Raw genomic sequence first — 26,496 nt, forward strand, 5'->3', positions numbered from 1 at the left:
CCTTTGGCACCTCGGACTCCCGGGTCCCCCTGAAAGCCAGGCCAGCCCTTCTCTCCGATTTCTCCCTTTCTGCCTGGGTGGCCTGTGGTGCCTGGATTTCCTCTCTCTCCTGGAAAGCCTGGGAGACCAGGCAGCCCCCTGGGTCCTGATAAAAGAAGAGCATGAGCTTTTGGAAAACCATTGTAAAGGCTGGTGCAAGTCTTACATCTGTGTTCCTTGTAGTCCACTGAGAAATGCAAACTCTCACCTCATTCTGGGTTTGCACAGAAAGGATACAGAAGTTGTCCAGCTCACCACTCTGACAGCTATGCTGTCTCGCTCTTTTCGACCCTACCTGCAGGCCCGGTGTTTCTGGGTCCTGATCCCACACAGGTCAGCGGACTAGAGGATGGGTGAGGGTGACGGGCTATCAGAGTGAAAGGCTTTATCCCTGTCCCCAGGACTTCGCCGTCTTGCCCAGCCCTCTTGAGTTCAAGGGCTATGGGTCCTGTGGATGCAGCCTCTCCAGCCCCCTTCTTCCGCTGACCTACACCAATCCATTCTGCTACTGAGGGTAACAAACAGGACAGAAGAAGGGAGACACCATGCAGGGAAGGACCACGGCAAGCTAGTAGAGCAGTAAATTCTATCAGTATCATCATGCATAGCCGGCTTCACCTGACAGTGGATTTTAAGCTTACAGAATAAGAAGAAATACAGGAAGAATGCTACTTACCCTTTGGACCTGGATGACCAGGTAGCCCATCTTCCCCAAAACGGCCTGGGATTCCTGGAGGTCCTGGGAGTCCATCTGGCCCAAGCAGTCCTGGGGATCCAGGGAAGCCCTTCATTCCAGCTGGTCCAGGAGACCCCATATCTCCTTGCTGTCCTTTCCTACCTGGGGCACCTGAGACCAATGAGTGACAATGAGGTATGAAGGCTGAAAACTGGCTTCCCACCTAGATGGGAAAAATATACTCACAAAAGCTCAAATTATGTGTCTAGGGCCCATTAAAGAAAAGTAAAACAATATTTATTGGCTAAAATAACAGTAACGACTTTACATCTGTCTAGGAATATATTTTTCTGGGTGTTATAAAAAGAAGGGCAGATCATTCAAATAAGTATTTGCCGGTAGAGATGCATGCAGATTATGAAGAAATTTTAAATGGAAAGTAGGAGTAAAGAACAAGAAAAATTATTTTTATTTACTCTTAGAGGAGAAAAACTAATAGAAGGAAACTTTCTGGGAGCTTCCTGAAGCTCTGGCAAGTGAAGTTCAGTTAGGCTGTTAACTGTGAGGAGAAAAGTGTAAAACTCAGAGCAGCAGCAGCTGGCATTACTGGTGCTAAAAAAGGAGGCTGTAGTGGCAAGTTTTGTCCCAATCTTGTTTTGATTTTGGAAGTGGACATATTCTTGCATTTGGATAAAAGCAATAACAGACATAAAGAATGGAATTCACAATCTGAATAGTGAATGAAGATCGTATTGGAAACAGCCCCAGCTAAGGTCTGAATGTATGTCCTGGAAGTTTGTATATTGAAATGCAGCCACCGATGCGGTCGTGTTAAGCAGAAGAGAATTTAGGAGCTCACTGGGTGGTGAGCGGAGAGCCTTCGTGAATGGTGCGTGTGACCGTATGGAAGAGGTGTGAGGAACTGTTCGCTGCTCTGCCGTATGAGGACACGAACGGGTTATTTGTGAGACGCGGGTCCTCACAGACAACAGCTCTCTAGTGCCTTGATCTTGGGCTTTCCAGCCCCTGAGCTGACAGCAACAAATCTCTTGTTTTTAAGTGACCAAGCCTGAGGTGTATTGTCACAGCAGCCCCGATAGACTAAAACAGCCCCTTAGCACCTTGTGTTGCGGGACATGCACTCTTTCACGTCTGGCTGGCTGGCTGTGTCAAGAATGCAAAACCGTGACGTTGTTTCTTCCCCTGGGCTATTTCTCAGGGTTGTGTTTGCAGGAAACAACCTTGACGGGTGACACAGTGCCGAAACCCACACAGCGAAGGGTCCGAAGTCGGGGAGAGCGGTGGGAGATGAAGAGAAAACGAAGAAACCATGACTATTCTTGAAGTTTGGGACCAGGCGGAACCGTAGCTTGTGGGGAACTAATGGCCGCCTGGAGGACCACGCACTCTTTATTTATAGTGGAAGGCAAACAGGAAGAGAAGGCGGGGCAAATAGTGCTACGTGGCCTACGTGGCCTGCGTGTCCTAGGCGGAAAGTAGCGTGATTGTTTCGTGATCTGGGCCTGTGCAGGAAGAAACAAGGGAGGGTACACAATGTAACTGCCCTTGGGGCTGTGCCATTCAGGGTCTGCAATACTGACTCTCTGATCTATGGAGGAGAAAGCCAGTAGGGAAGAGAAAGGGAGTAGGGAGGTGGCGAAGGACCATCTTCAGGCCCAGCCCGTGGCAATACAGGGCCTCCTCCAATACGTAGAACAGGTTTCCTTGCAGGCTGCTCTAAAGCACCCATTCCTAGATTCAGCACCCCTCTCTTGTGATGCAACCCGTGATTGTGCAGCAGGTAGCTGGCCCCACTTGGCATTGGCCCCCTGGGATGTGGGTGGCATGGGCTCATGACACAACCAGCACGGAACTCAAGAGTAATAAGCTCTTCATCTTCTGACTCGAGACTCAGGCTTCTGCCAAATTCCATAAAAGGTCAAGAGACATGTGTATTTGTAAGTAGCGTAAACCTTAAACCCTTCAGGTTCCTGACATCTGCTGACACTTACCTGGACTACCTGGAGCTCCCAGGGGTCCTGGTTGGCCTGGGATCCCAGGAGCGCCTCTTTCACAGGAATGGCCTGGTAGACCTGGGATGCCTGGAAATCCAGCACTTCCTGCTTTGCCTCTGGGACCTTTGAGACCTGGCAAGCCAGGAATGGCAGCTGCCCCTGTAATGACACAGTCCATCTATGCCACACACGGCTTAAAACCATGTAGATGGCCTATAACAAACTGTTCATGCCTTAATAAAGGAAGGAACATTTTGATCCGGAGCCAGGCTTCAGTGAACTAAATTTCTGAATGGTCAGATTTTCATATCAAAGGTACAGTGAGTGCCAAAGGAATAGAAAAGCCATGCATTGTTAAGTGAGTAGCTTGATAAAGTTATGTGGATGACAAAGAAGTTACTTATGCAAATAAGAAACCACACAGTTCCTCGTGATTCCAATTAATCGCTACCTTTGCAGAAGGCTTCACACCAAACTGCTACAACACAAACCCAATTTGCACTGTATGAATTTACATTTTGTAAGAGATTTTATCCCTTGTACTCTCAAATTTCTATCTGTTGGAAACACAGTGTCATCAGCTTCAGGAAGAAAAATAAATCCACCATAGTTTCACACCCTGACCTAAAAATCTATTTTCTTTTTCTGTTTTCATTGAATTTTGGTTCACTGGTTTACATCTTAAAAATAGCAATCACAATGCACCATTATTGGATTATTTCACAATGCATATCAATTCACAAATGTTTTCTATTTGTTGTAACCTTTACAAATATGGTTTTCATTACTAATAACCAAGTGCTATTCTTTTGTGCACATATATTCCTTAATTCTACTGTTTCCTTTGCCCCCCACCTCCATCCTCAAGGACACCAAAATCCAAGATACTCAAGTCCCTTGCATAAAATGAAGTGGTATTTGCATGTAACCTGTACCAGTCCTTTTGTATAAATCATGTCTATATTACTTATAATATCTAATACAATGTAAATGCTATGTTAGTAATAGACATAGTGTATTGTTTAGGGAATAATGGCAAGAAAGATATCTGTAGATGTTCATGACAGAGGTGGGTTTTTTCCTGAGTATTTTTGATTCATGGTTGGTTGAATCTGAGGACACAGAATCCACTGATACAGAGAGCCAATGTGCGGATGTGCTGTAGTGGATACCTAATAAGAGTGGCCCATCTGTGGTTAGGAAAGAGACAGAACAGTGTCTGGTCTGAGGGCCACACTTGGATCATCATCTCCCACATGACTCACTGAAGTTCAGACTGCCGGGAACCACCCAGATGTTACAGATCAGAATTCCTAATACTGGAGCCCTGAAGATGGAAGCGTTAATGACACCCAGGTTATTTTTATCTACATTAAAATCGGAAAACTTCCACTGTGTATTCAGAATCAGTACTCAAGCCATCTTCCTATCTTGAGTTTCACTGCCCTGTACCTCAAGTGTGCAAAAGTCTCTTCACCCTGTCTGCAGACAGCTTGCCCTCTGGAACTCAGCTGTATTCAGTTCACCCAAAGAGCTTCCCCTGCACCCCAACCCACACTGTTCTGACCTCTGGCTTTCCTGTCCTCACACAGTCTGTCCTGTACCGTCAGCCTGGCATCGGCAATGGACAGGTTATACAGCCCCTGCTCTTGGTATTTTAGGAGCTAACATATTGCCCTGAGCTCAAAGCAGGCAGGTAGGTGTCCAGCGTTGTCATACCGAATTGAGCTGGCACTGCCACAGTGGGGTACCTTGCATTTGAAAACCACCAATAAAAGGCAGAAGCAACACTGAGGGGTGATATTTGAAATGCAGTCAGTGCCTCCATATGAGTGAAGGTGCTCTGGTGAAATGTATAAACATTCTAGCTGTCTAGAGTGAGACAGTCTGAACATCCAGTAAGGACCTGTTCGAAATTCGAGCTGGCTTTCTGGACTACGGAGATAGCAGACCCCTCATACCTTCAGGCCCGGGGCATCCGGGGTCACCTTGGGGTCCTTTTATCCCTGGCACTCCCGGAAGACCCCTATTTCCAGGGGGTCCTGGCTGACCAAATGCAGGGTCTCCTGGTGTTCCCTTCTGACCATTCACTCCACGTGGCCCAGGGGGACCTGGGGGTCCAAGAGGGGAGGACCCATTTTCACCTCCAAAACCCGGATCGCCCATGTCACCACGAAAACCTATTGAACAACAACAACAACAACAATAAAAAATTTAGTATAACAGTAGAGCCAATACATAAAAGACTGCTACTTTGATAAAAACACATTTCTAAAAGATATAGGAGTGTGTACATACTATTTGAGGTGCCTAATAGATAGTGTTGTTTGTGCCAGCTTTACTAGAAAGACAGATTGTAACTTTGTGTTTCCTACACATCAGTGATGTTTCCCTAATTGCTTTCATTCTCTGGCAAATATTCCACTTGAACTGAGCAATTCCAGCCATACGATAAACTAATAGCCTATTACTCATGCTCCAAGATGGAAGGAGCTTTGATAGAAGATTATCAACTACGAATCACCACAACACAGCTCAGGATCTCCTGTATCAGGAGAAGTCATTGCCTCATTCTCTTCAGCTTGGCATTGGCAGCCAGCAGGTTACACAAACTCTGCTCTTGGTGTTCTCAGAGCTGACATATTATTACCTTGAGCACAAAGCATGGAGACACCCAGTGTCGCCATATTGAATTGAGCTGGCAGAGCCACAGTGAGATACCTTGCATTTGAAAACCAAAACTAAAATGTAAAGGCTACACGTGGGGATTTGGGTTATTTGAAATATAATCAGTGCCTATATAGGAGTACAGACATTGGTCCCTGGGCCATTTCCCTAAAGTCACCCATTTTCCGAAATTTTAAAGTTTCCTATAGACATTCCCTAAGCAGGAAAACACTTCATTTACCAGGTGGGCCTGGTATTCCTGGTATTCCTGGTTGGCCTGGTTGGCCTTTTGGTCCATCCGAACACCTCAGCCCAGGAGCACCCGGGGGACCTGGAAATCCCTTCTGACCTAAACAACAGCAAAACACAGATTCAGTAAAACACAAGTCAAATGGGAACAAAGTGAGGTTCTTAAAAAGTCTATGTGAGTCTCTTTTTTGAATATTCCTATTTTATGAGAGCAAAGGTGTTGCCTACCCTGGTTTACAAAAGCATTTTATGAGCCAGGTGCACTGAGTGTTTTGTTAAGATACTTTCTCCTACGTGTAACGGAAAGGATCTTCCTGAGAAAGCCTTTGGCATGTACACCATCACTCAGATGAGCTTTCTGTCCTCTTCCCACACCGGGTCTCCAACACCAATGTGCAGGCCTAGTCCATCCTTGTAGGAGGACAGATGGTAGCCAGTGTCTATGCTGGTGAGGAAGCCAAATCTACCTCCCTGATCTTACTACATTTGTCTTTATATGCAGTATGAGGAAAGATGCCTGCAGAAGGAATTGAGGTTTTATCTTAAAGCTTTTCTTTCCTACTAGGACTTAACTAAAATAATTTCTTGATTTTGAACTTCAAACAAAGTATAACTGCCAATGTAAAGTGTGAATGTTGATTTCTTTTGAAGCCCAAACTACTGAAAGTAATCAGATGTTTTTGATCCATCCATGATTAAAGTGGAAATGAATGTTCAGTCAACCAACCACTAGTTCTTTTCTTTGTTTTGGTTTTTGGTTTTTTGAGACAGGGTCTCGCTATATAGTTCAGGCTGGGCTTGAACTCACTGTGTAGCCTAGGCTTATTTTGAACTCATGGCAATCCTCCTGCCTAAATGTCTTGAGTGCTAGGATTACAGGCATGTGCTACCATACCTGGAAACCACTAGTTCTTCATGCCACTGGTGTAGAATTCTTTCTTTTTTTTTTTTTTTTGGTACTGGGGATCGAACTCAAGTCCTTGCACTTGCGCAGCAGGTGATGAAACCACTGAGCTAAATCCCTGGCCCCAACTGGTGTAGAATTCTGTTTCCGCACTCTCACATTTGCCTTGTGCTGGGTGGAGTACACTTTCCTGCCCTTGGACCCATGCCTTGGTCATGTGACTGGCTTTGGCTAATGGGATACCGACAGCCGTATGCAGTCCAAGGTCTGGAGTCAGTTTCTGAGGCTGGGGCTATCCTCTTGCATTTTTGCAATCCTATGGGAAGGGGACCCCCTGACCCTGTAATAGGACATGCATTGCAGACCTGAACTAAATCTGGGGCCAGGAAACAAGCCAACAGACATGGCCTTAGATCAGCTGAACCCCACCAACTAGCAGATTCACAGAGACAAATAACTGTTTATTGTTGTAGCCCACTGAGATTTGGAGGCTGTTGCACAACATTATTGTGATGAGAGCAGATGATTAGGATCATCAAGATTTGGTCAGGATTCAACCTTTAAATAAATTTTGGACTTATTTAATATAAGAAAAATCACCTTTAATAATCATGCTAGTACTTAAAGGGCCAATTTAACTCTGAAGAAATACAAAGGAATTATAAAAAAAATCCTGATATACATTTTGGGTTTAATTTAGCTAAAGCCAAGTAATTGATTCAAATGAAGCAGAGGCATAAAAGTGCAACCAGGGACGTAGATACATGGATGGGCTTTGGGGCGGGTTATAGCTCAGGGCGAAGGCCTGAGTAATCCCCAGTACAGGCCCTTTCAGTTTTTATTTTGAGACACGGTTTCACTAAATCAGTAAGTTGCCCAGGTTAGACTTGAACGTTTGTTCTTCCTGCCTCCGGCTGCCAGGGTGCTGGGATTACAGGCATGTTTAATCATGCCCGGTCACGTGGGTCTTTTTCCAGAAGGTTTCTGGTCAGAAGTTGGTCCTCTTCGAATGTGGAATGGAAAAAAATTTATAATCTTACTCTTAGGACATGGAAGAGAAAGATGATACAGCTTTAAAACTCTCAAGAGGCAGGCATTTAGCTAATATGTGACAAAATCAAGGTAAATTTTGTTGCATAAAGGTTTGAAAAGCCAATCTGCATCTGCTCAAACCAGGCAACCAGGCATCCAACTGTCATCATTACAAATGCTGCTTCTCTCCAGTCCCCTGGCACCTCAAAACCTTATAATAATTTTAGAGACACCCTAACTAGTTATCAGAATTTGCTGTTCGTTTATCTGTTGTTATGTTTATATCTACATGCCCCCCTGAAGCCTCATGGGGCAAAGGGGGGGACCTTCTGAAGGTAATTGGATTATAGGGGTACCCGTAGCTGACTCGCTGTTGGGAGGCGGGGCCTGGTTGGAAGAGGCGGGCCACTGTGGGCGTGACCAGGACGGTTATATCTCCCTTCTGGGATCCATTTTGACTCTGCTTCCTTTCTGTCCTGCAGAGAGCGGTTATCCTCTCCTATGCCATCCTGCCTTGGAGCCAGCCAACTCTGCAAGCACTGAGACTACTGAAACATGAGCCAAAATAAACCTCTTTTCCTTTAAATTGTGTGTGTCAGGTATTGCAACTCAGCGACAGAAAGTGACTGAGACATCTCTCTGGCCAGTTCTTTTATCTGGGAAGTGTATATGAGACAGTAACTTCTCAGTAATGATACCTGGAGGTCCATCAAAGCCTGGAAGGCCTGGCCTCCCAGGGTAGGTTACATTACAAGGGATGGAGTCACCTGGAATGCAGAAAAGAGTGGCATTTTATCAGTTATTGCACCTGAGTGATAGGCATTGTAAATCTTAACGATGCCTCATTTAAAATATTTTTCCATGTAGTATATCTAGAATTCAAAGGAACCCAAGACTCCCAAGTATCATTAGATCGCTTAAGTTGCTTTTACACCAAATTGCTACGTCTGTTCTGAAATCTGAATTTCAACTCTGCAAACACAAATGTGATAGAGATAAAAAAAACTATTGATTCTAAGAAGTATCAGTTTCAATAGCCTAGAAAAACTAATGTATTTTTAAGCCCGTAAATACCTGACACCACGGAATCAGAAGCTTTGATAGATCGTGAGCTAGAAGCAAAGTTCCAACTCTGAGTTCAGAAAATTTGGGCCCTGGCTTGCACAGTGGGAAATTGTAGAAATAACGAGATTGGGCCAGATAGGAACAACAGCCACCATTTATTGAGGATCTGCCGTGGGTCGTGTGCTTCAGACATGCTGTCTCTTGTTTTTCTAACAACTGTGCAATGTAGTTCTTGTCATCCCCATTTTAACTGTGCTCTGAGTTGTCATTTCCTATTAAAATTTAAAGCTTCATCTTTATAATAGGAATAGTATCTCATAACTTATTCATTTATAACCTTTCAAATAAAAAATGCATGAATGAGTTTCTGGGTTCTAGACCATGAACTTACACACAAATACAAATATATCTGGCAATGTATGTTGTCAAAGCAAGAACTAAAGATATTATCTTGTTTCAAAACCTCATAATTAACAGTAAAGGCCAAGGTAAATGTATCTATTACAAAAGAAAACTTCAGTAAAGCTCTAACGCTGAAAACCATTTTATTTTTTTGAAATTCACATAACTGTCAAGTATATTTAAGGTGTCTTTGTTTTCTCTCTAAAACGTTTACAACTAGACTTTCATGGACAATATTTTAAAAATGAAACACTAGTGTTTCTGTTAATAAAACATACTGCACTGACTCAAAAGATTACAGAAACAGTTACTTTGAATATATAGGTAATTTTAACGTAGTCAGATTATATGAGTTGATACTGAGAAATGAATGAAAAGCAATTTTGCATGCCAAACAAATAATGGAACAAAGGTAACTCAGGCTTTCAAGATTGGTTCTAAATATTGATTGTGCTATAAAGCTTGTATATTTTTGACAACCTGCAAGTTTTGGAGAGCCATTTCATGGAATTTTACTGAGCTCCTATGCCATAGATGTAATAATGTTGTTTGGGAGATGCTCATTTTAGCTTTCATGATTGCACTTGACATTCTGCCACAAAAAACATTAAAAATTACCTTTCAGCCCCTTAAGGCCATCAGGGCCCCTCTCTCCTGGGCGGCCTGGAATGCCTGGTTGACCTCTTTTTCCTGGTGGACCGGGAAATCCCAGTCCCGGAGGCCCCACTGGTCCTGCTTCCCCAGGAGGACCCAGTGGGCCAGGAAACCCCTTCTCACCTGGGGCTGCATCTTCATGATCCCCCTGGGAATGTTTATGTCATGAGTCAAGCACCAACCTTTGAACTAGAAGCAGTCATTGTAGGCTACAGAAACACATGCGAAAAGTCCATAATTCCAGGAGACAGTTACTTTGTAGCAAGTATAACTTAAAATAAGTTAGACTCTTCTAATATTTTACATACATATTTTGCATATTTACATACACATACACGGTACGAGTGTGTGAGATATGCCTCAAATACAGAAAGTACAGTGTGCGTTATAATATAGAATGAGAAACTTTATGTAGCATTAACCTCTAATATCATGCAATATAGAAATAAGTGAGCCAGAGGAGGTGGTGAGCTTGTACATTCTCAAGTATCTGAAATCGTTTCCCTGCATTCTTCTAGGAAGGTACATCGATGACTCTACCACCCTCCACGCTTTCAGGTAAAGGGCTAACAAACTCATTCTCCTTCTGCATGAGAATCTGACCTTAGGTTGACTGTTTAGCTCTCTGTTCTTTCATAAATGTGATAAAAATTGGATCGGCACTACATTCCTGAGCGACATCACATACAGCAAAATGGGTGTAAAATTGTCATGTGGTTTGCAAGAACTATAAAGATCTCTGGATGCCCTTGTTGGGGTTCCCTTGAGTGGAGGCCCCTGTAAAGGGTAGGTTTCCAAGCTGTGTTGTGCAGATAACAGCTCCTGTGGGGGTCGGGGGCTCTGCAGTTGGGGCTGCTCCCCTATCTGCCAGTTGTGATCTTGTTCCTACACCACAGCTGGATGCCCACCCGAAGGGATCCTGGGCACGAGGAACACCTCACGCTGCCTGCAGCAAGGGCAGAGTCCTATCTTCCAGGGTTCTGAGTGGCCCAGCCCCCAATGTGCTCTGTGATAGTCTTGTGGGTCTGGATTCTTTCCATGCATCCAGAAGGAGCACACGGGTGTTTTAGAAAAGTGAGTGCTGTAAAAATCCCTTTCCCAATTTGGTTTGTAAACACATTTGCATTTTTCACATTTAGGTGGGTACATTAGGACAAATACCATTCAGTGTATTTGCAAATAGTGTAAGAGGGGGCTGAGGATTTAGCTCAGTGGCACCAGCACCTGGCTTGCAAGTGCAAGGTCCTCAGTTCGATCCCGGTACCAAAAAAATCCCCCAAAAAACCATTAGCAAAGTCAACAGAATTACCACATAGTGTAAGAGGAAGAATGAATTGTTACCAAGCATAAAGTACACATCATTCACAAACTTTACACAAGCCAAAAGGCCAGAAAGATACATGTAAACATTACTGAACCCAATTTCTAAGATCTTTTAGCCACGTGTATTTAGTCTGAAAGTGTCTACTTTAAAACCAGAAAGTAGCCCTTCCTTATTGTAAAACCCTCTGTAGTTTCCCAACACTTGTAGGCTACAGTCTGGTGAGGCCAGTACGCAATTTGGAATAAGACAGACTGGAGTTTCCACTTCAACTTGATAGGTGGGTGACCTTGAGTAACATATGCTAAGCTTACATTTTGTTACTCTAAAACTCGGAAGATGATTGGCCTTCAGTAGACAAGTGAAGCCTTTAGCCCAGGTTCTGTGATACTATATCAAATACTACACTGAATTGCATCTTGGTAAATTGAGAAGGGGAAAATAGATGCTTCGGTGAACATCTAAGACAGTGAAATTCTACAGCAGGAGAATTATACATACCCGGGGTCCTGGATCCCCCTTTTCTCCAGCATGTCCATCCTGACCATCTTGTCCAGGCTGCCCTGGAAATCCAGGGGGCCCATCAGGTCCTCTTTCTCCTTTGTACCCTGGGGACAGAGGTCAAAGGATATTCAAGTTTTTATCAGCGGGGGTTAAATAGAAAGGAAGACTAAAGACAAAGGCAGTGACTTTGTGTGTAGGTTGTAGAGTTTCCTCTGAATGTCTTAGTTGACCAGAGTCACATAAACCATGCCAAAGCCAGAAAAGAAAATGACTATCACCAAACCACTTGACTCTCTTTATTTGGGAAAAATCTCTTTTTCCCATTCCCCCAAGGAAGTGGCATATGGAGGTGCCAGCCACAGAATCCCACCCTGCTTGCATGATGCCAAACACGGCATTTATCCCTGGCCACTATAAGGAGTGGGCATGATTGGGATCTTTCCCTAAACTAATCAGTCCTTTCTGAAATTACTTTTCTAACTGGAGCTGACAAAGCAGAGCTTTCTTCTTCTCTGGTCATAGGAATGTTGTGGTGTCTAGAAGGTGTATATCACACACGCTGGAAAAAGCCAGTCTGGTGGGGGGAAATGCAGCTGGGCAATAAAAGATGAAATCTACAGAGAGCCTGGGGAGATCCAGGGGGACGCCCCGGACCCGGTGCCCCAGTGCAAACCCCACATCTACCCTTTCACAATAAACTACCATCTCCCTCATACTCCTTCAAGCTAGGTGTCTGTCGTTTACAATTTAAATATTCTTGATTAATACAAGATATTACAATAGGGTGAGGGAACAATAGGAAGTCAAAGGAGATTTTCTTTCAAAACCCAAGTTCGCTACAATAAAGATGTGAATATGAATATTTATGTTTTCAAGTAAGAGACAGGAGATTCAGGGATTGACATTCAAAATGTAAGGGCAGGGGATTTTTTAAGCAATCCTAAATGATACAGAATTGATCTGCGGTCATGGGGGAAATTAGTGGCAGAAGATGGTTCATACATCATTCACAAAATGGCAAGGAGCTAAGTGATTGATCGTGCTCACCTTTAACTCTTGCTACCACCATGTCACCCTTTGTTCCTTTGTTGCCAGAAGGTCCTGGAACACCAGATTTTCCCTTGGTAAAATAATAAGAGCAACAGATTAATGGTGATGAGTCAAAGTTAGTCATATTTGTGGATATCTAATCTTCCCATCTTCTTTTGCGCAAAACCTCTTGTTGACATTCTCATCCCTTTTCCCACCTTCCACAGTGGTCCTAACTCACAAAATTGAGGCTATCGAGCTGCAAGCAAAAGGTGGTGAAATCTAAATGAGGTCTGTACCTGAATTAATAGTAATATATGTACGTAGATTTCTTGATTTTAGCATTGTGCCATCGTCATGTAAGACATCACTGAGGGAAACTGGGGAAAAGATACAGGGGAGCTTTCTATATGATTGTGGAACCTCTTAGGAGTCTTTAACAATCTCAGATAAAAACATAGTTATTTTTTAAATTGTCTTAGGCTTTGTATTATAGAACTGAGAACAAAGATGAGAGTGAGTTAAGCAGAATAGAAGATAGAGGTTTAAGCCTAAGTTTGTGATGAAAGAAGCCAGAAAATAATGTGATGTTCAGGGAAGTTGGTGAGCAAGAGAGGAGAAACAGAACTTGTCTCAAAAATAAAATTTAAAAGGCTGAGTAAAATTTTAAAAAGGCATCAGTATGAAAGGCCTGAGTTTAATGCCTCGCTCTGAAAGATATTGAAAGTATGAAGTACCAAGAATTACTCTGAGCACTAAGGATACAGTAGCTGACAAGACCATGTTGCCTTTGTGATGTTCAGGCACCAGTTACACGAATGTTTAACCTGGGAGATTGCTGGGGAAGACTGCTGTAGAAGCTAAGTGCCTGGTTATCAGCAGCTTTGGGACCAAGAGCTACTTTTCACAATTCTGTAACGGAAGATCACTTAACATTTGTGCTAATATAACAAGAGGTAAAAAGGAACAGAAATTCGTATTTGCCAGGCATATCCCTGTGGTCTCATATGCAGTCTAGATTGGGGACTTTGTTATGGGTTGCATCTAGATGTCCCCCCAAAGCCTCATGTGCTCATAGGTGGGGCTTTGGGGAGGTGACTGGATCATGGATGTGTGATACTGGCTAAATCCACTGATCAGAATGATGTTGGGAGCTGAAGTCCGGTAGGAAGAGGTGGCTCACTCTGAGTGTGATATATATATGCCTCTGACTCCCTTGAGTGTTTACTGCTTTGCACTTCCCTGCCCTGAGCGAGCCTCCTCTGCCATGCCCCTTGACCGTGCTGCCCTGCTTCAGAGCCAGCCAACTACAGACTGAAATCTCTACAAACTGTGAGCCAAAATGAACCTTTCCTCCTTTACCTTGTGAGTGTCAGGTATTTTGTCCCAGGAAAGAGGAAGTAACTAAGTCAGACTTCAATGGTGGATATCCACAGGGGCTGTGGCCCTGTAAGGGAAGTGGGCAGAGGGCACCATGGCAACTGGAACCCCCAGCAATCCCCTGAGGCACAGCCACGTGGATGGAGACACCAGCGGCAGTGGTGGGAATGTGTTAACTGTGTGCTCTGTTGGTGAATGTCCAGTTTCTCAAGGAAAGCCATGAAACTCATGGAGAAATCCAAAAACTAACACCATAAGAACACCACAAAACACTCCAGCAGGTTAGAGTTAGCCCATGACAATTTGTGACATTTGGTTTGCTTTCAAATTTCTTAGGGGCAGTAACCCTGGGTGTCTTGCTCTCCAGAGTGACCTTACCATTCTCAAAACATAGGGCTGAACTCCTTAACAAACCTGCAAGACAGTGCAGTTATATCCATTTTATTGATGAGGACAACAGAGCTCCCAAATGTAAAGGGGGAAGTAGAACCTGGGTGTGCCTGCTCCTATGTTCACTCTGACAGCCAAATCTATTGATTCTATCTTCAAATATATCTAGAATCTGAGTCTCACGCCACCTAGAAGCACCGCTTCAATCTGTCTGCTCCCCTGTATCACTGGGGTCACTCAGCTGTCTCCTAGCAAATCTCTCTGCTTCGTCTCTTGTTACAGTCTGTTCTCAACAGAGCAACCAGAATAAGTGATCCATTTAAGGTGAATGTCACAATAGATCCCTCTTCTTACACCTTTCTCCTGTTCCTCCTAGTAAAAGCTCAGATTTGAACCCCTTGCAAAGCCCTATGTTCTGCAACCCTTCCTAACCTCCTGCCACGTCTCTGATCTCATCTCCTCTGCCACACCGATGTGATGACCTCTGTCTTTTGCCTGTCATGTGGTCTGCGTCCTCTCTGCAGCTCCAGGAGGCTGGAGACTGTGTTTTGGTCCCTGCTATATCTTCAATAACTAGAACAGTGCCTGTGACACAATAGGCACTCAATGCATAGCAACTGGTTGAATAATTAGTGGACAAATGAACAGATATAGGGTTTGTTAGTAATGATTTTTTTCGTTGTGAATATTTATAGCTTCAAAATACAGATTCTATCACCCCATAAATTAGAAAAGGGTGCACTGAATTCTCTCTCTGTCTCCTTTAACTGGAAAGGCGAGGAATAGGAGGATCTACTCACTGGTTGCCCTGGTGATCCTTCAGCGCCAGGAGGGCCTAGGTCACCTTTTCCTCCAAGCCAGCCTGGGAGCCCTGCTTCCCCCTTATCGCCCTGCCTCCCAGGTAGCCCCGGAGGGCCAGGGGGCCCCACAGGGCCAGGTGGGCAGGCACAGAGTCCTTCGTTTCCTAGAGGGGAAAAGGCAGCTTTGTCACATTTCCTGAAATATAACCCCAAATAAGGACTCTTCGGTACAAGACCAAGGGTGCAAATAGGGCCCCAAAACTGGCTGGCAGGTGCAATTCTTACCACAGACAACTGAGGACGTGGCCTGGGGGACCCGGGTGGGAGCAGGGGGCATTGTACAGGGGAAGTTTTCTTCTTTTTAAAACTTAGAAATATTTGGTTTCTGTATTTGGTTTCAACTAAAGAAAAAAATTGGTTAGGATGTTAACCCTCAATAATTAAGGGAGCGAGGCAATACATGAGGGGAGATTATTGTCTTACATATCACAATGGCTAATTCACCACAACATGTTTCCTAATCTTCAGGACTTAAAAAAAACTCTTTAGGAAAGTCAAACTCCTTGGTTGTACTTCTGCTGTCAGATCACCTGGTCAGTCACTCAAAAGTTTCCAAATATTTAAAGTGTACAACTTAGAGCCGTAAGCATTCAACGAGTCTGGGAAATATGGGACTCACAGAGAAAAAAGAAACAAAATATCAATCCTGTCCTACATGTACCTGCTCTCAAAGAATCAAGAAGACTTTGTAAGTAAAGTCATCGTTCAGGGCAAATTTCATGGCCTTTATATTGGAAGATACCAGGATATGAGTTCTTGGTGACTTTTAATCTTATGGCAGCATATAATGAAGCAGAGAACGCACAGGGAGCAACTAAGGGGAATAACAGATCTGAAGGAAATGCCACATAGCACAGCTCACATGCACCTCCCCCATCTGTAGTTGTCATCTAGAAATTCCATCTTTGATGCATACTTGCCTTTTTCTCCTTTTGAGCCTCTTCCTCCCGGGGGGCCCATTTTGCCCTTTATTCCTTGTGGTCCAGGGAGCCCCACACTGCAATGTACCACTGGACAGTGGAGAACAGGTGGGCAGAGAATCACAGGAGCTTTGTTAAAGTCGCCTATAGAGCCAGAGTCCCTTGCATTCACATCTTCCTCCCTATGTCTCAGCTCTCAGCCCCATGCTTTGTTCCATTCTTTCCCCAGGATACCCTCTCCCTTTCCTCCCTCCCTCTCTCTCTCTCTCAGACATGAACACATACACAACATGCAACTGTCATGGCATACTTCCGCCACCATAACCACTGATAAAGCTGCCCTTAATCCTAAGCCCCAAGTTAGTGGAAAACAGAACAAGATAACCTACAACAACCATAAAGTAGCAAAGCAAAACCTACAAAAAATAGTCATGATATGAGAAATATTCTCCCCTTTCAATTATCAATTATTAGGTAATGAAAAAAACATAAAACATGGCTTGCAAATTATGAACACATCTGGTTAAAAATGACAGATACAATGCAAACAGTAAATTCTACATTCTCCCCAAATCCCAGTAGAATAAAAGACAATCAAAGAATATTATAAAAAGACACAAAATCAATACCAGAAACAAAAAGGGGAGGTATAACAGAAAACAACAGTAGAATGTCAAAGGTTTTCGCAGACCCTAAAAATGCTGAGATCTAAACAAGCAATGTGAAAATTCCGAAAGAAGCAGAGTATACCAGAAATCTCCTTAGAGCAGTGAGAGCAAGATGACAGGGGTCAAAACAGCACGATCTGGTAAGGGATCATTCAGACAAGAAGATCCCTTCCAAGAATTGCAGCAGTCAACAGCAAAAGAAAATAAAAACAACCAGCGTTTCCCATTCCACTCTCATTAACGTACAAGAAACAGACAATGCTACCAGAAGAAAACATTTTTAAAAAGTATAATTAAAATAGTAGATGAGGGAGGACATTCCATCCCTGAAACATGAACAGGCTGCTGTAAAAGGAAACATTAAAGAGAACAATCAACAATAAAATCCTCTGAAAGAAACCAATACCTATTAATTATGATAGCAGAAATTTCCAGAGGAACGTTGGAAGGTGTTAGTTAAAGAAATCTACCAAAAATTCATATAGAAAAATAAAGTGAGGAAGAGTAATCAAGTTAAGGTTAAAAAAAAAAAAGATATGTAATTGTGTGTGTGTGTGTGTGTGTGTGCGCGCACCCATGCGCACATGTCTGGTACTAGAGATTGACCCCAGGGCCTTTGTACTGAGCTATATCTTCAGCCCCTTTTAAATTTTTCATTTGGATACAGGGTCTCCCTAGGTCACTAAGTTGCCCAGGCTGGGCTTGAACTTGCAAATCTGTCTCCCAGAGTTCTGAGATCATAGGAATGTGCAACTACATCTGCCCTAAGATTGGCTTTTTAACAAACAAGTAAATTTAAATTCCAGAATAAGAAAAAAAGAGAGAGAGAGGAGGGAGATAATGTCTTCAAACAAATACTTGAAAACAAGTTTCCAGACATAAAGGATGTGTTGCATTGAAACTGCCCCCTGAGTACCTACAAGTGAATCTGAATATATCACACAAAGGCAAACTGTTGTGAAATTTAAAGCACTGAAGACAAAAGCTTCTGTCCTACAAGCTTCCAGAAAGGAAGTAAATTTCAAATAAAGAATCAAGTATATAAATGTTACTGGAGTTTCTAGTAGCAGCACTGGAAAGTAGAAAACAATGCGGAATGTTTCAGTCCTAAGGAAAAAGATTTCCAATCAGTTTTATGCTCAGCCAAATTATCAACCAAATTAGACAGTAGAATTAAAGCCATTTTCAGACAAGCAAGTTCCTCTACTTTCATCTCTTATTTATACCCTGACTCAGGAAGTATATAGCAAGAAATACAAGTTGTGGGAAATAAAGAGAAACAGACAGACAGAGAAAGAAACACACACACACACACACACACACACACACACACACACACACAGAGACACAGAGAGATGAAAAATTTCAAAACAATATCTCAGCAACAGACCCAAACTGTAACTTGACCTAATTTGAACAAGTCAAAAAGCTCCAGAAAAGATACATTCAAAGAGCTAATACGGATAGAATATTTAATGATTTAGAGCATATAATGATGAGATTTACATAATTCTGAGTGGTTTGAGAGTAGAGTAATAACAACTATATCAAAAACCAAAGTAACACACAAAGAAAACAAGGTAATTTACAACATGTTGTGGTAGAAAAATAATAAATGTATTAAGCCATGGCTTAATTTGTGAATACCACTTATGCAGCCATTCTGTGTACACATTGAATATTTATGTAACCAAAATCATGACAATAATTATACTGACATGTCACAGAAATGGGAAATGTACATATGTGGTGGGATACTGGTAAATGAGGGCTATATTCATTTTCTGTATGGGGAAGTCAAAAGATAATGCCCACACTGAAAAATGAAGGGTTAGCAATATGTGTATGCTGAATGGCAATGTACTAACAATAAAAGATTCAGCTACATGTTTTGAAATAATCATCTCTGGGGAGGATGGATAGGAGAAGCAGTTGCCTCCTGGGATTTCTGTTCTTCATAACAGACCTTCTAGAACAGTTTGACTTTTAAACCTGGCTTATATATACCTGATAAAAATAAAAGCTATGTTTAAAAAGCAAAAATTGCATTGATTCACAAAATTCCAACATTCACTCTTAAATCCCCAATTAATTGATTTCATCTGTTATTGATAACCTGACAACCTCAGCTTATTTATTTGTAAAATAATTTTAATATTACTAACTTGGTTCATGAAATATTATATAACTGCTTTAAATATTTAGAAATATATACTTTTTGAATGACCCTGTGAAACTCAAATGCAGCATAAATGCTAGAGGATATAAAGGAGAAACGCTTTACCATTCGGTCCTGCGGGACCCTGTAGCCCTGGGACTCCGGGTAAGCCAGGGGGTCCTGGCTGCCCTGGTTTTCCTGGGGTGGAGTCAGGCCTCGAAGGAATACCGGCTTCCCCTGGAAACCCTGGAAGACCAGGAAGCCCTGGTGGTCCCAGAGGTCCCACCATGCCTGCAAGACAAAGCAAGAATGAAAACCACTTGTACTGTGGAGTAAAGATTTCTGGCAGAAGAAATCAAAATCTGTACATGCTTCCTCAAGTCATGGAATATTTTTAAGGAAAACGGATGGAGATGTAGGACATTATGCTCAGTGGCATATGCCAGGCACAGAAACAGAAATGTCATATGATCTCTCTTAAATAAAATAATAAAAGTCACAGAAACAGAGAGTAGAATGGTGGTTGTCAGGAGCAGGAGCAAGGGGAGACCAGGGTGGTTAAAGGGTACAAAATCTCAGTTTCATAAGATGAACAAGTTTGGGAGCTCTAATGAACAACATGGGGCAATATTTAACAGTATGGTACTCCATACTTGAAAATTCCAAGAGGATAGATCTTAAATTCTCTTACACACACACACACACACACAAATGGTAACTGCGTGGAGGTGACAGATATATTAATCAGCTGGAAGGTGATAATCATTTCACAATATGTTCCTACGTTGGAACACCAAGTTGTACACCTTAAAAAGATAAAATTTTTATGTTAATGATATCTCAGTAAAGCTCTTTAAAAAAGAAAATTGTTCCCCAATGACAGTGCTTAAAAGAAGTAGACGTAGAAAAAAATTTGTAAAACTTGACTTAACACAAAGCATATTATAGCTAGAAAGTAAGAGTTAAGTCATGATAATCTGAATAAGCGGCATTAAATGAAAAAGGGGAGGAAAACACAGCTCAAAAATAAGTGAAGGCCAGGGGTTTAGCTCAGTGGTGCCGCTGCCTGCCTCACAAGTGCAAGGTCCGGAGTTCGATCCCCAGTACCAAAAAAAAAGTGAATATCTCAGCTGTCAAAATACCTTGCTTCTGGGCCGGGAATTTTGCTCAGTGGTTCCGCCCCCTGCCTTGCAAGCGCAAGGACCCCAGTTCGATCCCCGGTACCAAAAAAATATATATATATACCTTGCTTCCTTTGAAACAAACACAAGTGCAAACAGGTTTGGAGAATCAGATTTTCCTACCTCTTCACTGTTCTTCAGGGTTATAGGGAAAGAAATACATTTAATTTAATTAAAATTATTTTTTCAATCTTTCTACTTAATAACTTGTTAAAATTAATCTGAATAAGCTTATTAGCACATGTAGTGGATAAAAATATAGACCTGCCTAATTGTCTATGGAGAGCATAAAGCACCCTACCTTTCCCAGCAGCTGGGGTAGCAGAGGTGCCAGATTTGAATTTGGCCTCTCCCCCTCTAGCCATGGGACTTTAAGTAGGCTATTTAGCTGCTGAATCTTCTGTATCTGTTGGGAAGGCTTATTATGAAGATTAAATATATAATCCATATAAGGAGCTTAGTGCAATATCTAGCAATAGCATGAGCTCGGGGAATGTTCTGATGTTCTGTGTGCTCATATGAGGGCCAGAGTGGTGCAACAGCAGGTAAATCTTGGCTGCCCTTGACATCCAACCCCTCTGGCTGGTGGCCTTGGCTTAAAGACAGCTGGAAGCCTTCAGATGAATGTGACCACCTCTCCTAGCTCCTTCTTCCTAAGCTTGCCTGGTTCCAGAATTCTTCATGGAAGATTGCATTTCTCAAAGATAGCATCACAGTTGCTCTGGCCCTGCTCACTCTTGTAGAACCTTGACATGTCCCTACCGTGCCTGCCCTGTGAGCTGAAACACCCGGGACTTGGAGCCCTGAGCTGCCAGGTAGACAACTGTGCTACTTTGTGCTACTTTGAACCTTCCAGTGCTGCATGGAAGCCTAAATAATAGAAAACCCACATGGGGAGGCTCTGAAACTTCACAAATACAGTGCTCTGGCTCATCTCTAGGTGTTCCCCCAAAGCCTCATGTGGTCATTGGTGGAGCTTTCCAAAGGTAGATGGATCTAGAGTGTGTGATACTGGGATTAAGGGTGTGTGATTACTAAATTAGTCGACTGATTGATTTGTCTAGTCCTGGGTGTAGATAATGGGAATGGCCACCTCGGGTGTAAGTGCTACCGCCCTAAGGCCATGTAGGCAGGATAGGATATAAAGGACAGAAAGATGGGTGCTGCTGCCACTTGCTGCTTGTTTCCTCAATACTTCGCTGCCTAGCTACCTTCCTGCCTTCTGCCTGCCATGAGCTGTTTCTCCTCTGCAATGCCACTCTGCTGTGATACCCTGCCTTGGAGACGGCCAACTATGCACTGAAACCGCTACAAACTGTGAGCTATAATAAACCTTTCCTCCTTTAACTTTGGGTGTTGGGTATTTTGTCTCAGCAATGAAAAAGGTAACCAAGATGTACAGAAAAGAGATTATCAGCTAGAACTGAATCTCTACTTCCTGCCTCTATGTGACTTGACCATTTGAGAATCCCTGAGCCAGAAATCTCAGTTTAGCTCTTCCTGAACTCTTAAACTACAGAAAGAGTGAGAGGTAATATAATAATTATTACTGTTTCAATCCACTAGATTTAGGGTAATTTGTTCAGCAACAGACAATGGAAACCCTGTCGGTAGCCAGGGACGTAGCATGCAGGTTAAATTAATAGCTATGGTTACCATGCGCATATATGCTGAGGCTTCACATATACTTGCAAACATTATCTTTTCTCCACAAAAACCTGCTAAATTTATATCTTATAGATAAAAGACACAGAAAACTGAGGCCAAATATCAGAAACATTGTCAAATAATAGCTAATGCATTCAGTCTTTACTATGCACCAGGCTATGTTCTATGTGTTCTAAGGATTGTCTACATATAACTTCTTTCGATCCTAACAAGAGCCCATTTTACAAATGAGAAAACTGAGTCACAGAGGTGTTTAATAAATGCCTAAAATTAGACAGTTTATAAGTAGCAGAAATTGGAGTATTTCTAGTTCAAAGTACTATCCTACATGGTGCCACTAAATGCTAAGGCTGAGATCTGATTACAAGTGTCTGATTCTAAAACCCTCATCCTATGGTATGTAATGCAGATGACTATAAAAATTATACGTATTTTAAGGGCTATATACTATGATGTATTGAGAACAAATGAAAATGTGCCCCTGGTATATCTGGCTGCCATCCGGGCTTCCTGCTCCTCCCAAGACCTGACTGGGATTTTCCACAATCACTGGGTGACCTTGATGCTTCCCACTGTCTTTGCCCATTCCTAGGGAGGATGCTTAATCCTCTACCACAGAAAGAATGGGTTGCCCTGTATTTCAACCTTGATCCTGCCACAGTAGGGCATGAAATCAATGAACTTGTGGTAAGAATTAAAATTTTTCCCAAAGAATAGAATAGAAAATAGGGTATATCACATACCAAAAAGGTATTATGCTGTGAAGTTTGTTTCAGTCCATGGGATTACATATATAAGTTTGAGTAATGTAATATAAACAGAAGGCAAGATAAAGTACATTTCTTACTATGGATCACGGTCAATATTGGAAAGCCACTGGGTTAATTTATTTTTAAAATGCTTGTGGAGTTAAAAGCCTCCTATATATTTGAGCTTGAATCTTCTAGAGACCCTTGTTATTTACTCCCATTGGGTTTTGGTTTCAACTTGCTGGAGACACTATTTTATTATCAACAATACCAAAGGGAGAAATCTAAGCCTAGAGTCTAGTGCTTTCTGACCAACAGAATATTCTATCTGATTTGTACAATCCTGGATCAATTAAGTCAAGACAGTGTGAAGATTAAATGATCTAGACGTAGCTGCAGTACCTTTGGGGTCATTCAAACCTGCAAAGTAGAAGCTAGACTTGCAGATGAAACAAGAGTTTTGCAGTTAGAAGCTGAATATCTTTAAAACTTCTTAGGGTTTCTCAGTAAATATAATGAGACACAGGCTGGATAAAATTACATTTATTCAAGACTTTCTACTCTCACAGGTTTACTCTGCTTTCCTGGGTTCACAGAATGCAAATGTCCTCTAACTTTTATTCCCAGCCTTCCCAGGAATATTAATCAGCCTAGCTCCCCAAGGAGCTCATGGCCCTTATACCAATAAGACTCTTTCCCAGGCTTTTAGTCAAATGTCACTATGACCTATAGTTCTCTTGTTTTTGTTTTTATTTTAAGAAGAGGAAAGCCTTTTCTTTGAAGTAAGGCTGAATCGAAGTTTTATTTTTCAGTCATAATTTTTTAATACATTTCATGTAGAAAGTTTAAAATGGTAGAAAATGGTAGATGAATGGAATTTTACAAGTAGATGTCAACAAGGAGAGCCTTCTAAGAGGGTGGGGGAAACTCTAGCCACAGTTTCAAATCTTATTTGCAATCTTGGGGAAAGCCTGTTGTATGTATGTGTGTGTGTGTATATATATATATATATTCCCCACAACACCACTGATAGAATTTGATGTCCAGCTAAGGAGCCTGTATTCTTTCCTAACAAATGTTCAATTGATTTTATTCCAGTTATTCTTAACCCTGGCTGTACATTAGAAATGCAGGGCCACATTTTACATTGCAGAGCCCAATATGCTGAGTCTGCAGTGACCATTGGCATTGATCTCTTTTAAATACTCCTAAGATGATCTCAGTATCAACTATCACTGAGGATTGCTGGTGGATACATTGCAGGGAATCTAGCACGTAACATGCAGTGGATTCATACCTGGACAAGCTTCCCCTGGTTGGCCCGAAGGACCTGGGGGACCAGGGGGTCCAATATCTCCTATTTCTCCATAGCGGCCAGGGGATCCTCGGTCCCCTGGAGGACCTGCCAAAAATCATGACAGGTGTCAATAAACCAATGCTGCATACATTTTTTAATTCAGACACAATAACTTTTTGTGAGGCTTCAGAAATGTAATTAGGGGGCTCTTGTGGTTTTTTGCCACAGTTTAGGTGGAATATCTTGGACTGGGTACCCTCACGCTGTCTTCCACACATGAACTTATAGTACACCTCTGTTTGTCATTGATTTAGGCTCCTAACTAAGAAGTAGCACCTCGGTAGGTGTTAGTCAAATGATCTTATATATTTTAGCAATTAAAAATATTTTCTGAAAATGTTCATTATAGAAATCACAGCATACAGTTTATAAACTAAAATAAAATTTGATATACCATGAGACATGAACCAAGATGTACATCTCTACCTGCACATGTATAATTATATTTTCATGTTAAATTTCTGGCATTAACTTGCCTAGTGTGCAAACTACAGGGATTATGGGCCAGACTCTTTTGTCTGGGACACACAAGTCATCCTGTTTCTGGATAAACTGTGGAGGAACTGAACACAACACAAACCTTTGAGTGGAGGAGCTGGAGTTACCAAAACAGCTGGTGGTCCCGGGTACCCGCGGTCTCCAGGATCGCCCTGAAATTATTCATTTGTTCAGTTTTCTTGGAAGTGCGACTGTTTAACTCATGTTTCCTGGCATTAAACAAATATTAGAAAGGCCACTTGCACAATCATATGAGTAGAGATTGTAGGCTGACTAGAGAAAAGAATGATTCATGGAATTTCAGGAAGAACAAAGATATATTGATCTCCTGCCTACACAAAGAGGTAAATAAGGAACTGACAAAACTCTCACAAAAGAAAAAAAAATTAAAGTCCAACAAAATTTTTCTATGCCCATACATTAAATACTTCTGAAGTCACTAATTTTTTTAGATATAGTATAGGCATTAATATGTAACTTGGTGCTCTAGTACAAATAATTTATTCACCTGTAAATTCTGAATCCTCATTTCATTTTAGCAGCAAATATGGTCTCCCTTAATCTTAATCATGTTTCCTTAGTGCCATTACAGCTTGTTGTGAGCAACTACTGAATGTAAGATCACAGAGGTTACAAAGGAAAGAAAAGCATGCCATGGTAGTAAAAGCAGACAGCTCTCTGAGACACTGTTTTTCATCTCAACACTGTGTGATTCCATGCAATTTTGGAAACTTATTATTATTTACCTTTAAAAGAATCATTTCTCAAATGTATCACATAATCATAGGGCTGGGAATGTGTCTCAGTGGTAGAGTATTTGCCTACCAGGTGCAAGGCCCAGGGTTCCATTGCCAGCAGAATAAATAAATAAACAAGCAAACGCCACGCCATGATTATGCTTAATATGATAATGATAGGCTAATACAGTAATCATGCATACTAATACACAGCGTGCATTAAAATGATATAAAACTCTTTCAAAAGTTACATTTTTGAATAATTATTTAAAATACTTTTTAAAATAAATTAAGTAATATATGGGCTATGAGATTTTTATCAGAATATATTTAAATAGGATCATTTTTTTTTTACCTTTGGGCCAAGAAATCCAAATACCCCAGGGTCTCCAGGGGGCCCTTGGTCTCCCTACAAACAAGCACAAGCATGTATTTTTAAAAATTAAATATACTCGGCTAACACATTAGCTCATCTGCCTGTAATTTGAACAGCACAGGCTCACTGAGGCTCTGAGTGAAGTCAATCCTGTAATCCATGAAATGAATGTGTCTGCCTTCCCAATTGCTGGAAGCATTGGCCTCCAGTAGCACAATCTCTGAAAGATGTTGGATTGCATTTACTAATGGAAAGGTACCTGTCATCTCTATAATGATGCATATTTACCTTTAATCCTGGAAAGCCTGGAGATCCGTAGGAACCAGGGTAACCCTAATTGATTCAGGAAAAATCAACAAGCAGAATCAAATTAAAATGCATCAGCCGGCTCATTGTATAATGTTTTTACCTTATCAAATTGTTCTAGGCGTACTTAGTTGTGTGTGCAAAAACAGTTGAGTAAAAGGAAATAAATATAAAACAGATTCCATTTATTTATAATTTTTGCTACTTTGATCCTTAATCTTATTTGATTCATGTCATTGCCAATGTTTTAATTAAGAATGTACGTTTGTTGTTTTGACTTCCAATTTTAATTTGTTTAATTTAATACTTACACTAGGTCAACTATCTTTAAAATCACTGCGCTATATGTATCTGGAAATTAAGAGTTGCTCTGTGAATCATTCACCAAAAAATGACCATGGATTCATGATAAAAAGGAGCGTGGAAGCCACTGTTACCCCATTTAGTGCCAAATCTAGAGTCAAATAAGCTCAATCCCTGTGGCCAGCTAGGAACTGTATGGTGGCTCCCTGGGGCATCCCATTAATGACACATGTGGTGATGTTACTGGTCTGATACTGAGCTTCTTCCCTAAATCCTATTCCTAGATCAGCATTTTATTTTTTTGGAATAGGCTTAAGTTAACCATTCCAAATAACTATCACACTGACAGCAAGCCATACAAGAGAGGCCATAATCCTGTCACTTGCCT

At 41.8% G+C, this 26,496-nt stretch overlaps 1 protein-coding gene across 1 annotated transcript in view; it reads right to left on the reverse strand.

The window, feature by feature from the left end:
- Col4a4 (collagen type IV alpha 4 chain) overlaps window positions 1-26,496 on the reverse strand; it is a 165,928-nt gene that overhangs the window by 38,823 nt on the left and 100,609 nt on the right. The window contains exons 18-34 of the mRNA XM_087209310.1: window positions 25,788-25,832; window positions 25,479-25,532; window positions 24,469-24,538; window positions 23,829-23,933; window positions 19,060-19,224; window positions 16,108-16,197; window positions 15,128-15,291; window positions 12,576-12,648; window positions 11,526-11,632; window positions 9,668-9,851; window positions 8,281-8,349; window positions 5,639-5,746; window positions 4,692-4,910; window positions 2,728-2,889; window positions 716-886; window positions 335-547; window positions 2-145 (exon numbers count right to left, since the gene is read on the reverse strand). Coding sequence (XP_087065436.1) covers window positions 2-145; window positions 335-547; window positions 716-886; window positions 2,728-2,889; window positions 4,692-4,910; window positions 5,639-5,746; window positions 8,281-8,349; window positions 9,668-9,851; window positions 11,526-11,632; window positions 12,576-12,648; window positions 15,128-15,291; window positions 16,108-16,197; window positions 19,060-19,224; window positions 23,829-23,933; window positions 24,469-24,538; window positions 25,479-25,532; window positions 25,788-25,832 — 2,143 coding nt within the window. The remainder of the gene's footprint in view (window position 1; window positions 146-334; window positions 548-715; window positions 887-2,727; window positions 2,890-4,691; window positions 4,911-5,638; window positions 5,747-8,280; window positions 8,350-9,667; window positions 9,852-11,525; window positions 11,633-12,575; window positions 12,649-15,127; window positions 15,292-16,107; window positions 16,198-19,059; window positions 19,225-23,828; window positions 23,934-24,468; window positions 24,539-25,478; window positions 25,533-25,787; window positions 25,833-26,496) is intronic.

This window comes from Heterocephalus glaber, unplaced genomic scaffold (assembly GCF_053883595.1).
Source record: "Heterocephalus glaber isolate CG9 unplaced genomic scaffold, H.glaber_assembly_v1.0 deba00001004, whole genome shotgun sequence".
In the NCBI taxonomy this organism is placed as follows: domain Eukaryota; kingdom Metazoa; phylum Chordata; class Mammalia; order Rodentia; family Bathyergidae; genus Heterocephalus; species Heterocephalus glaber.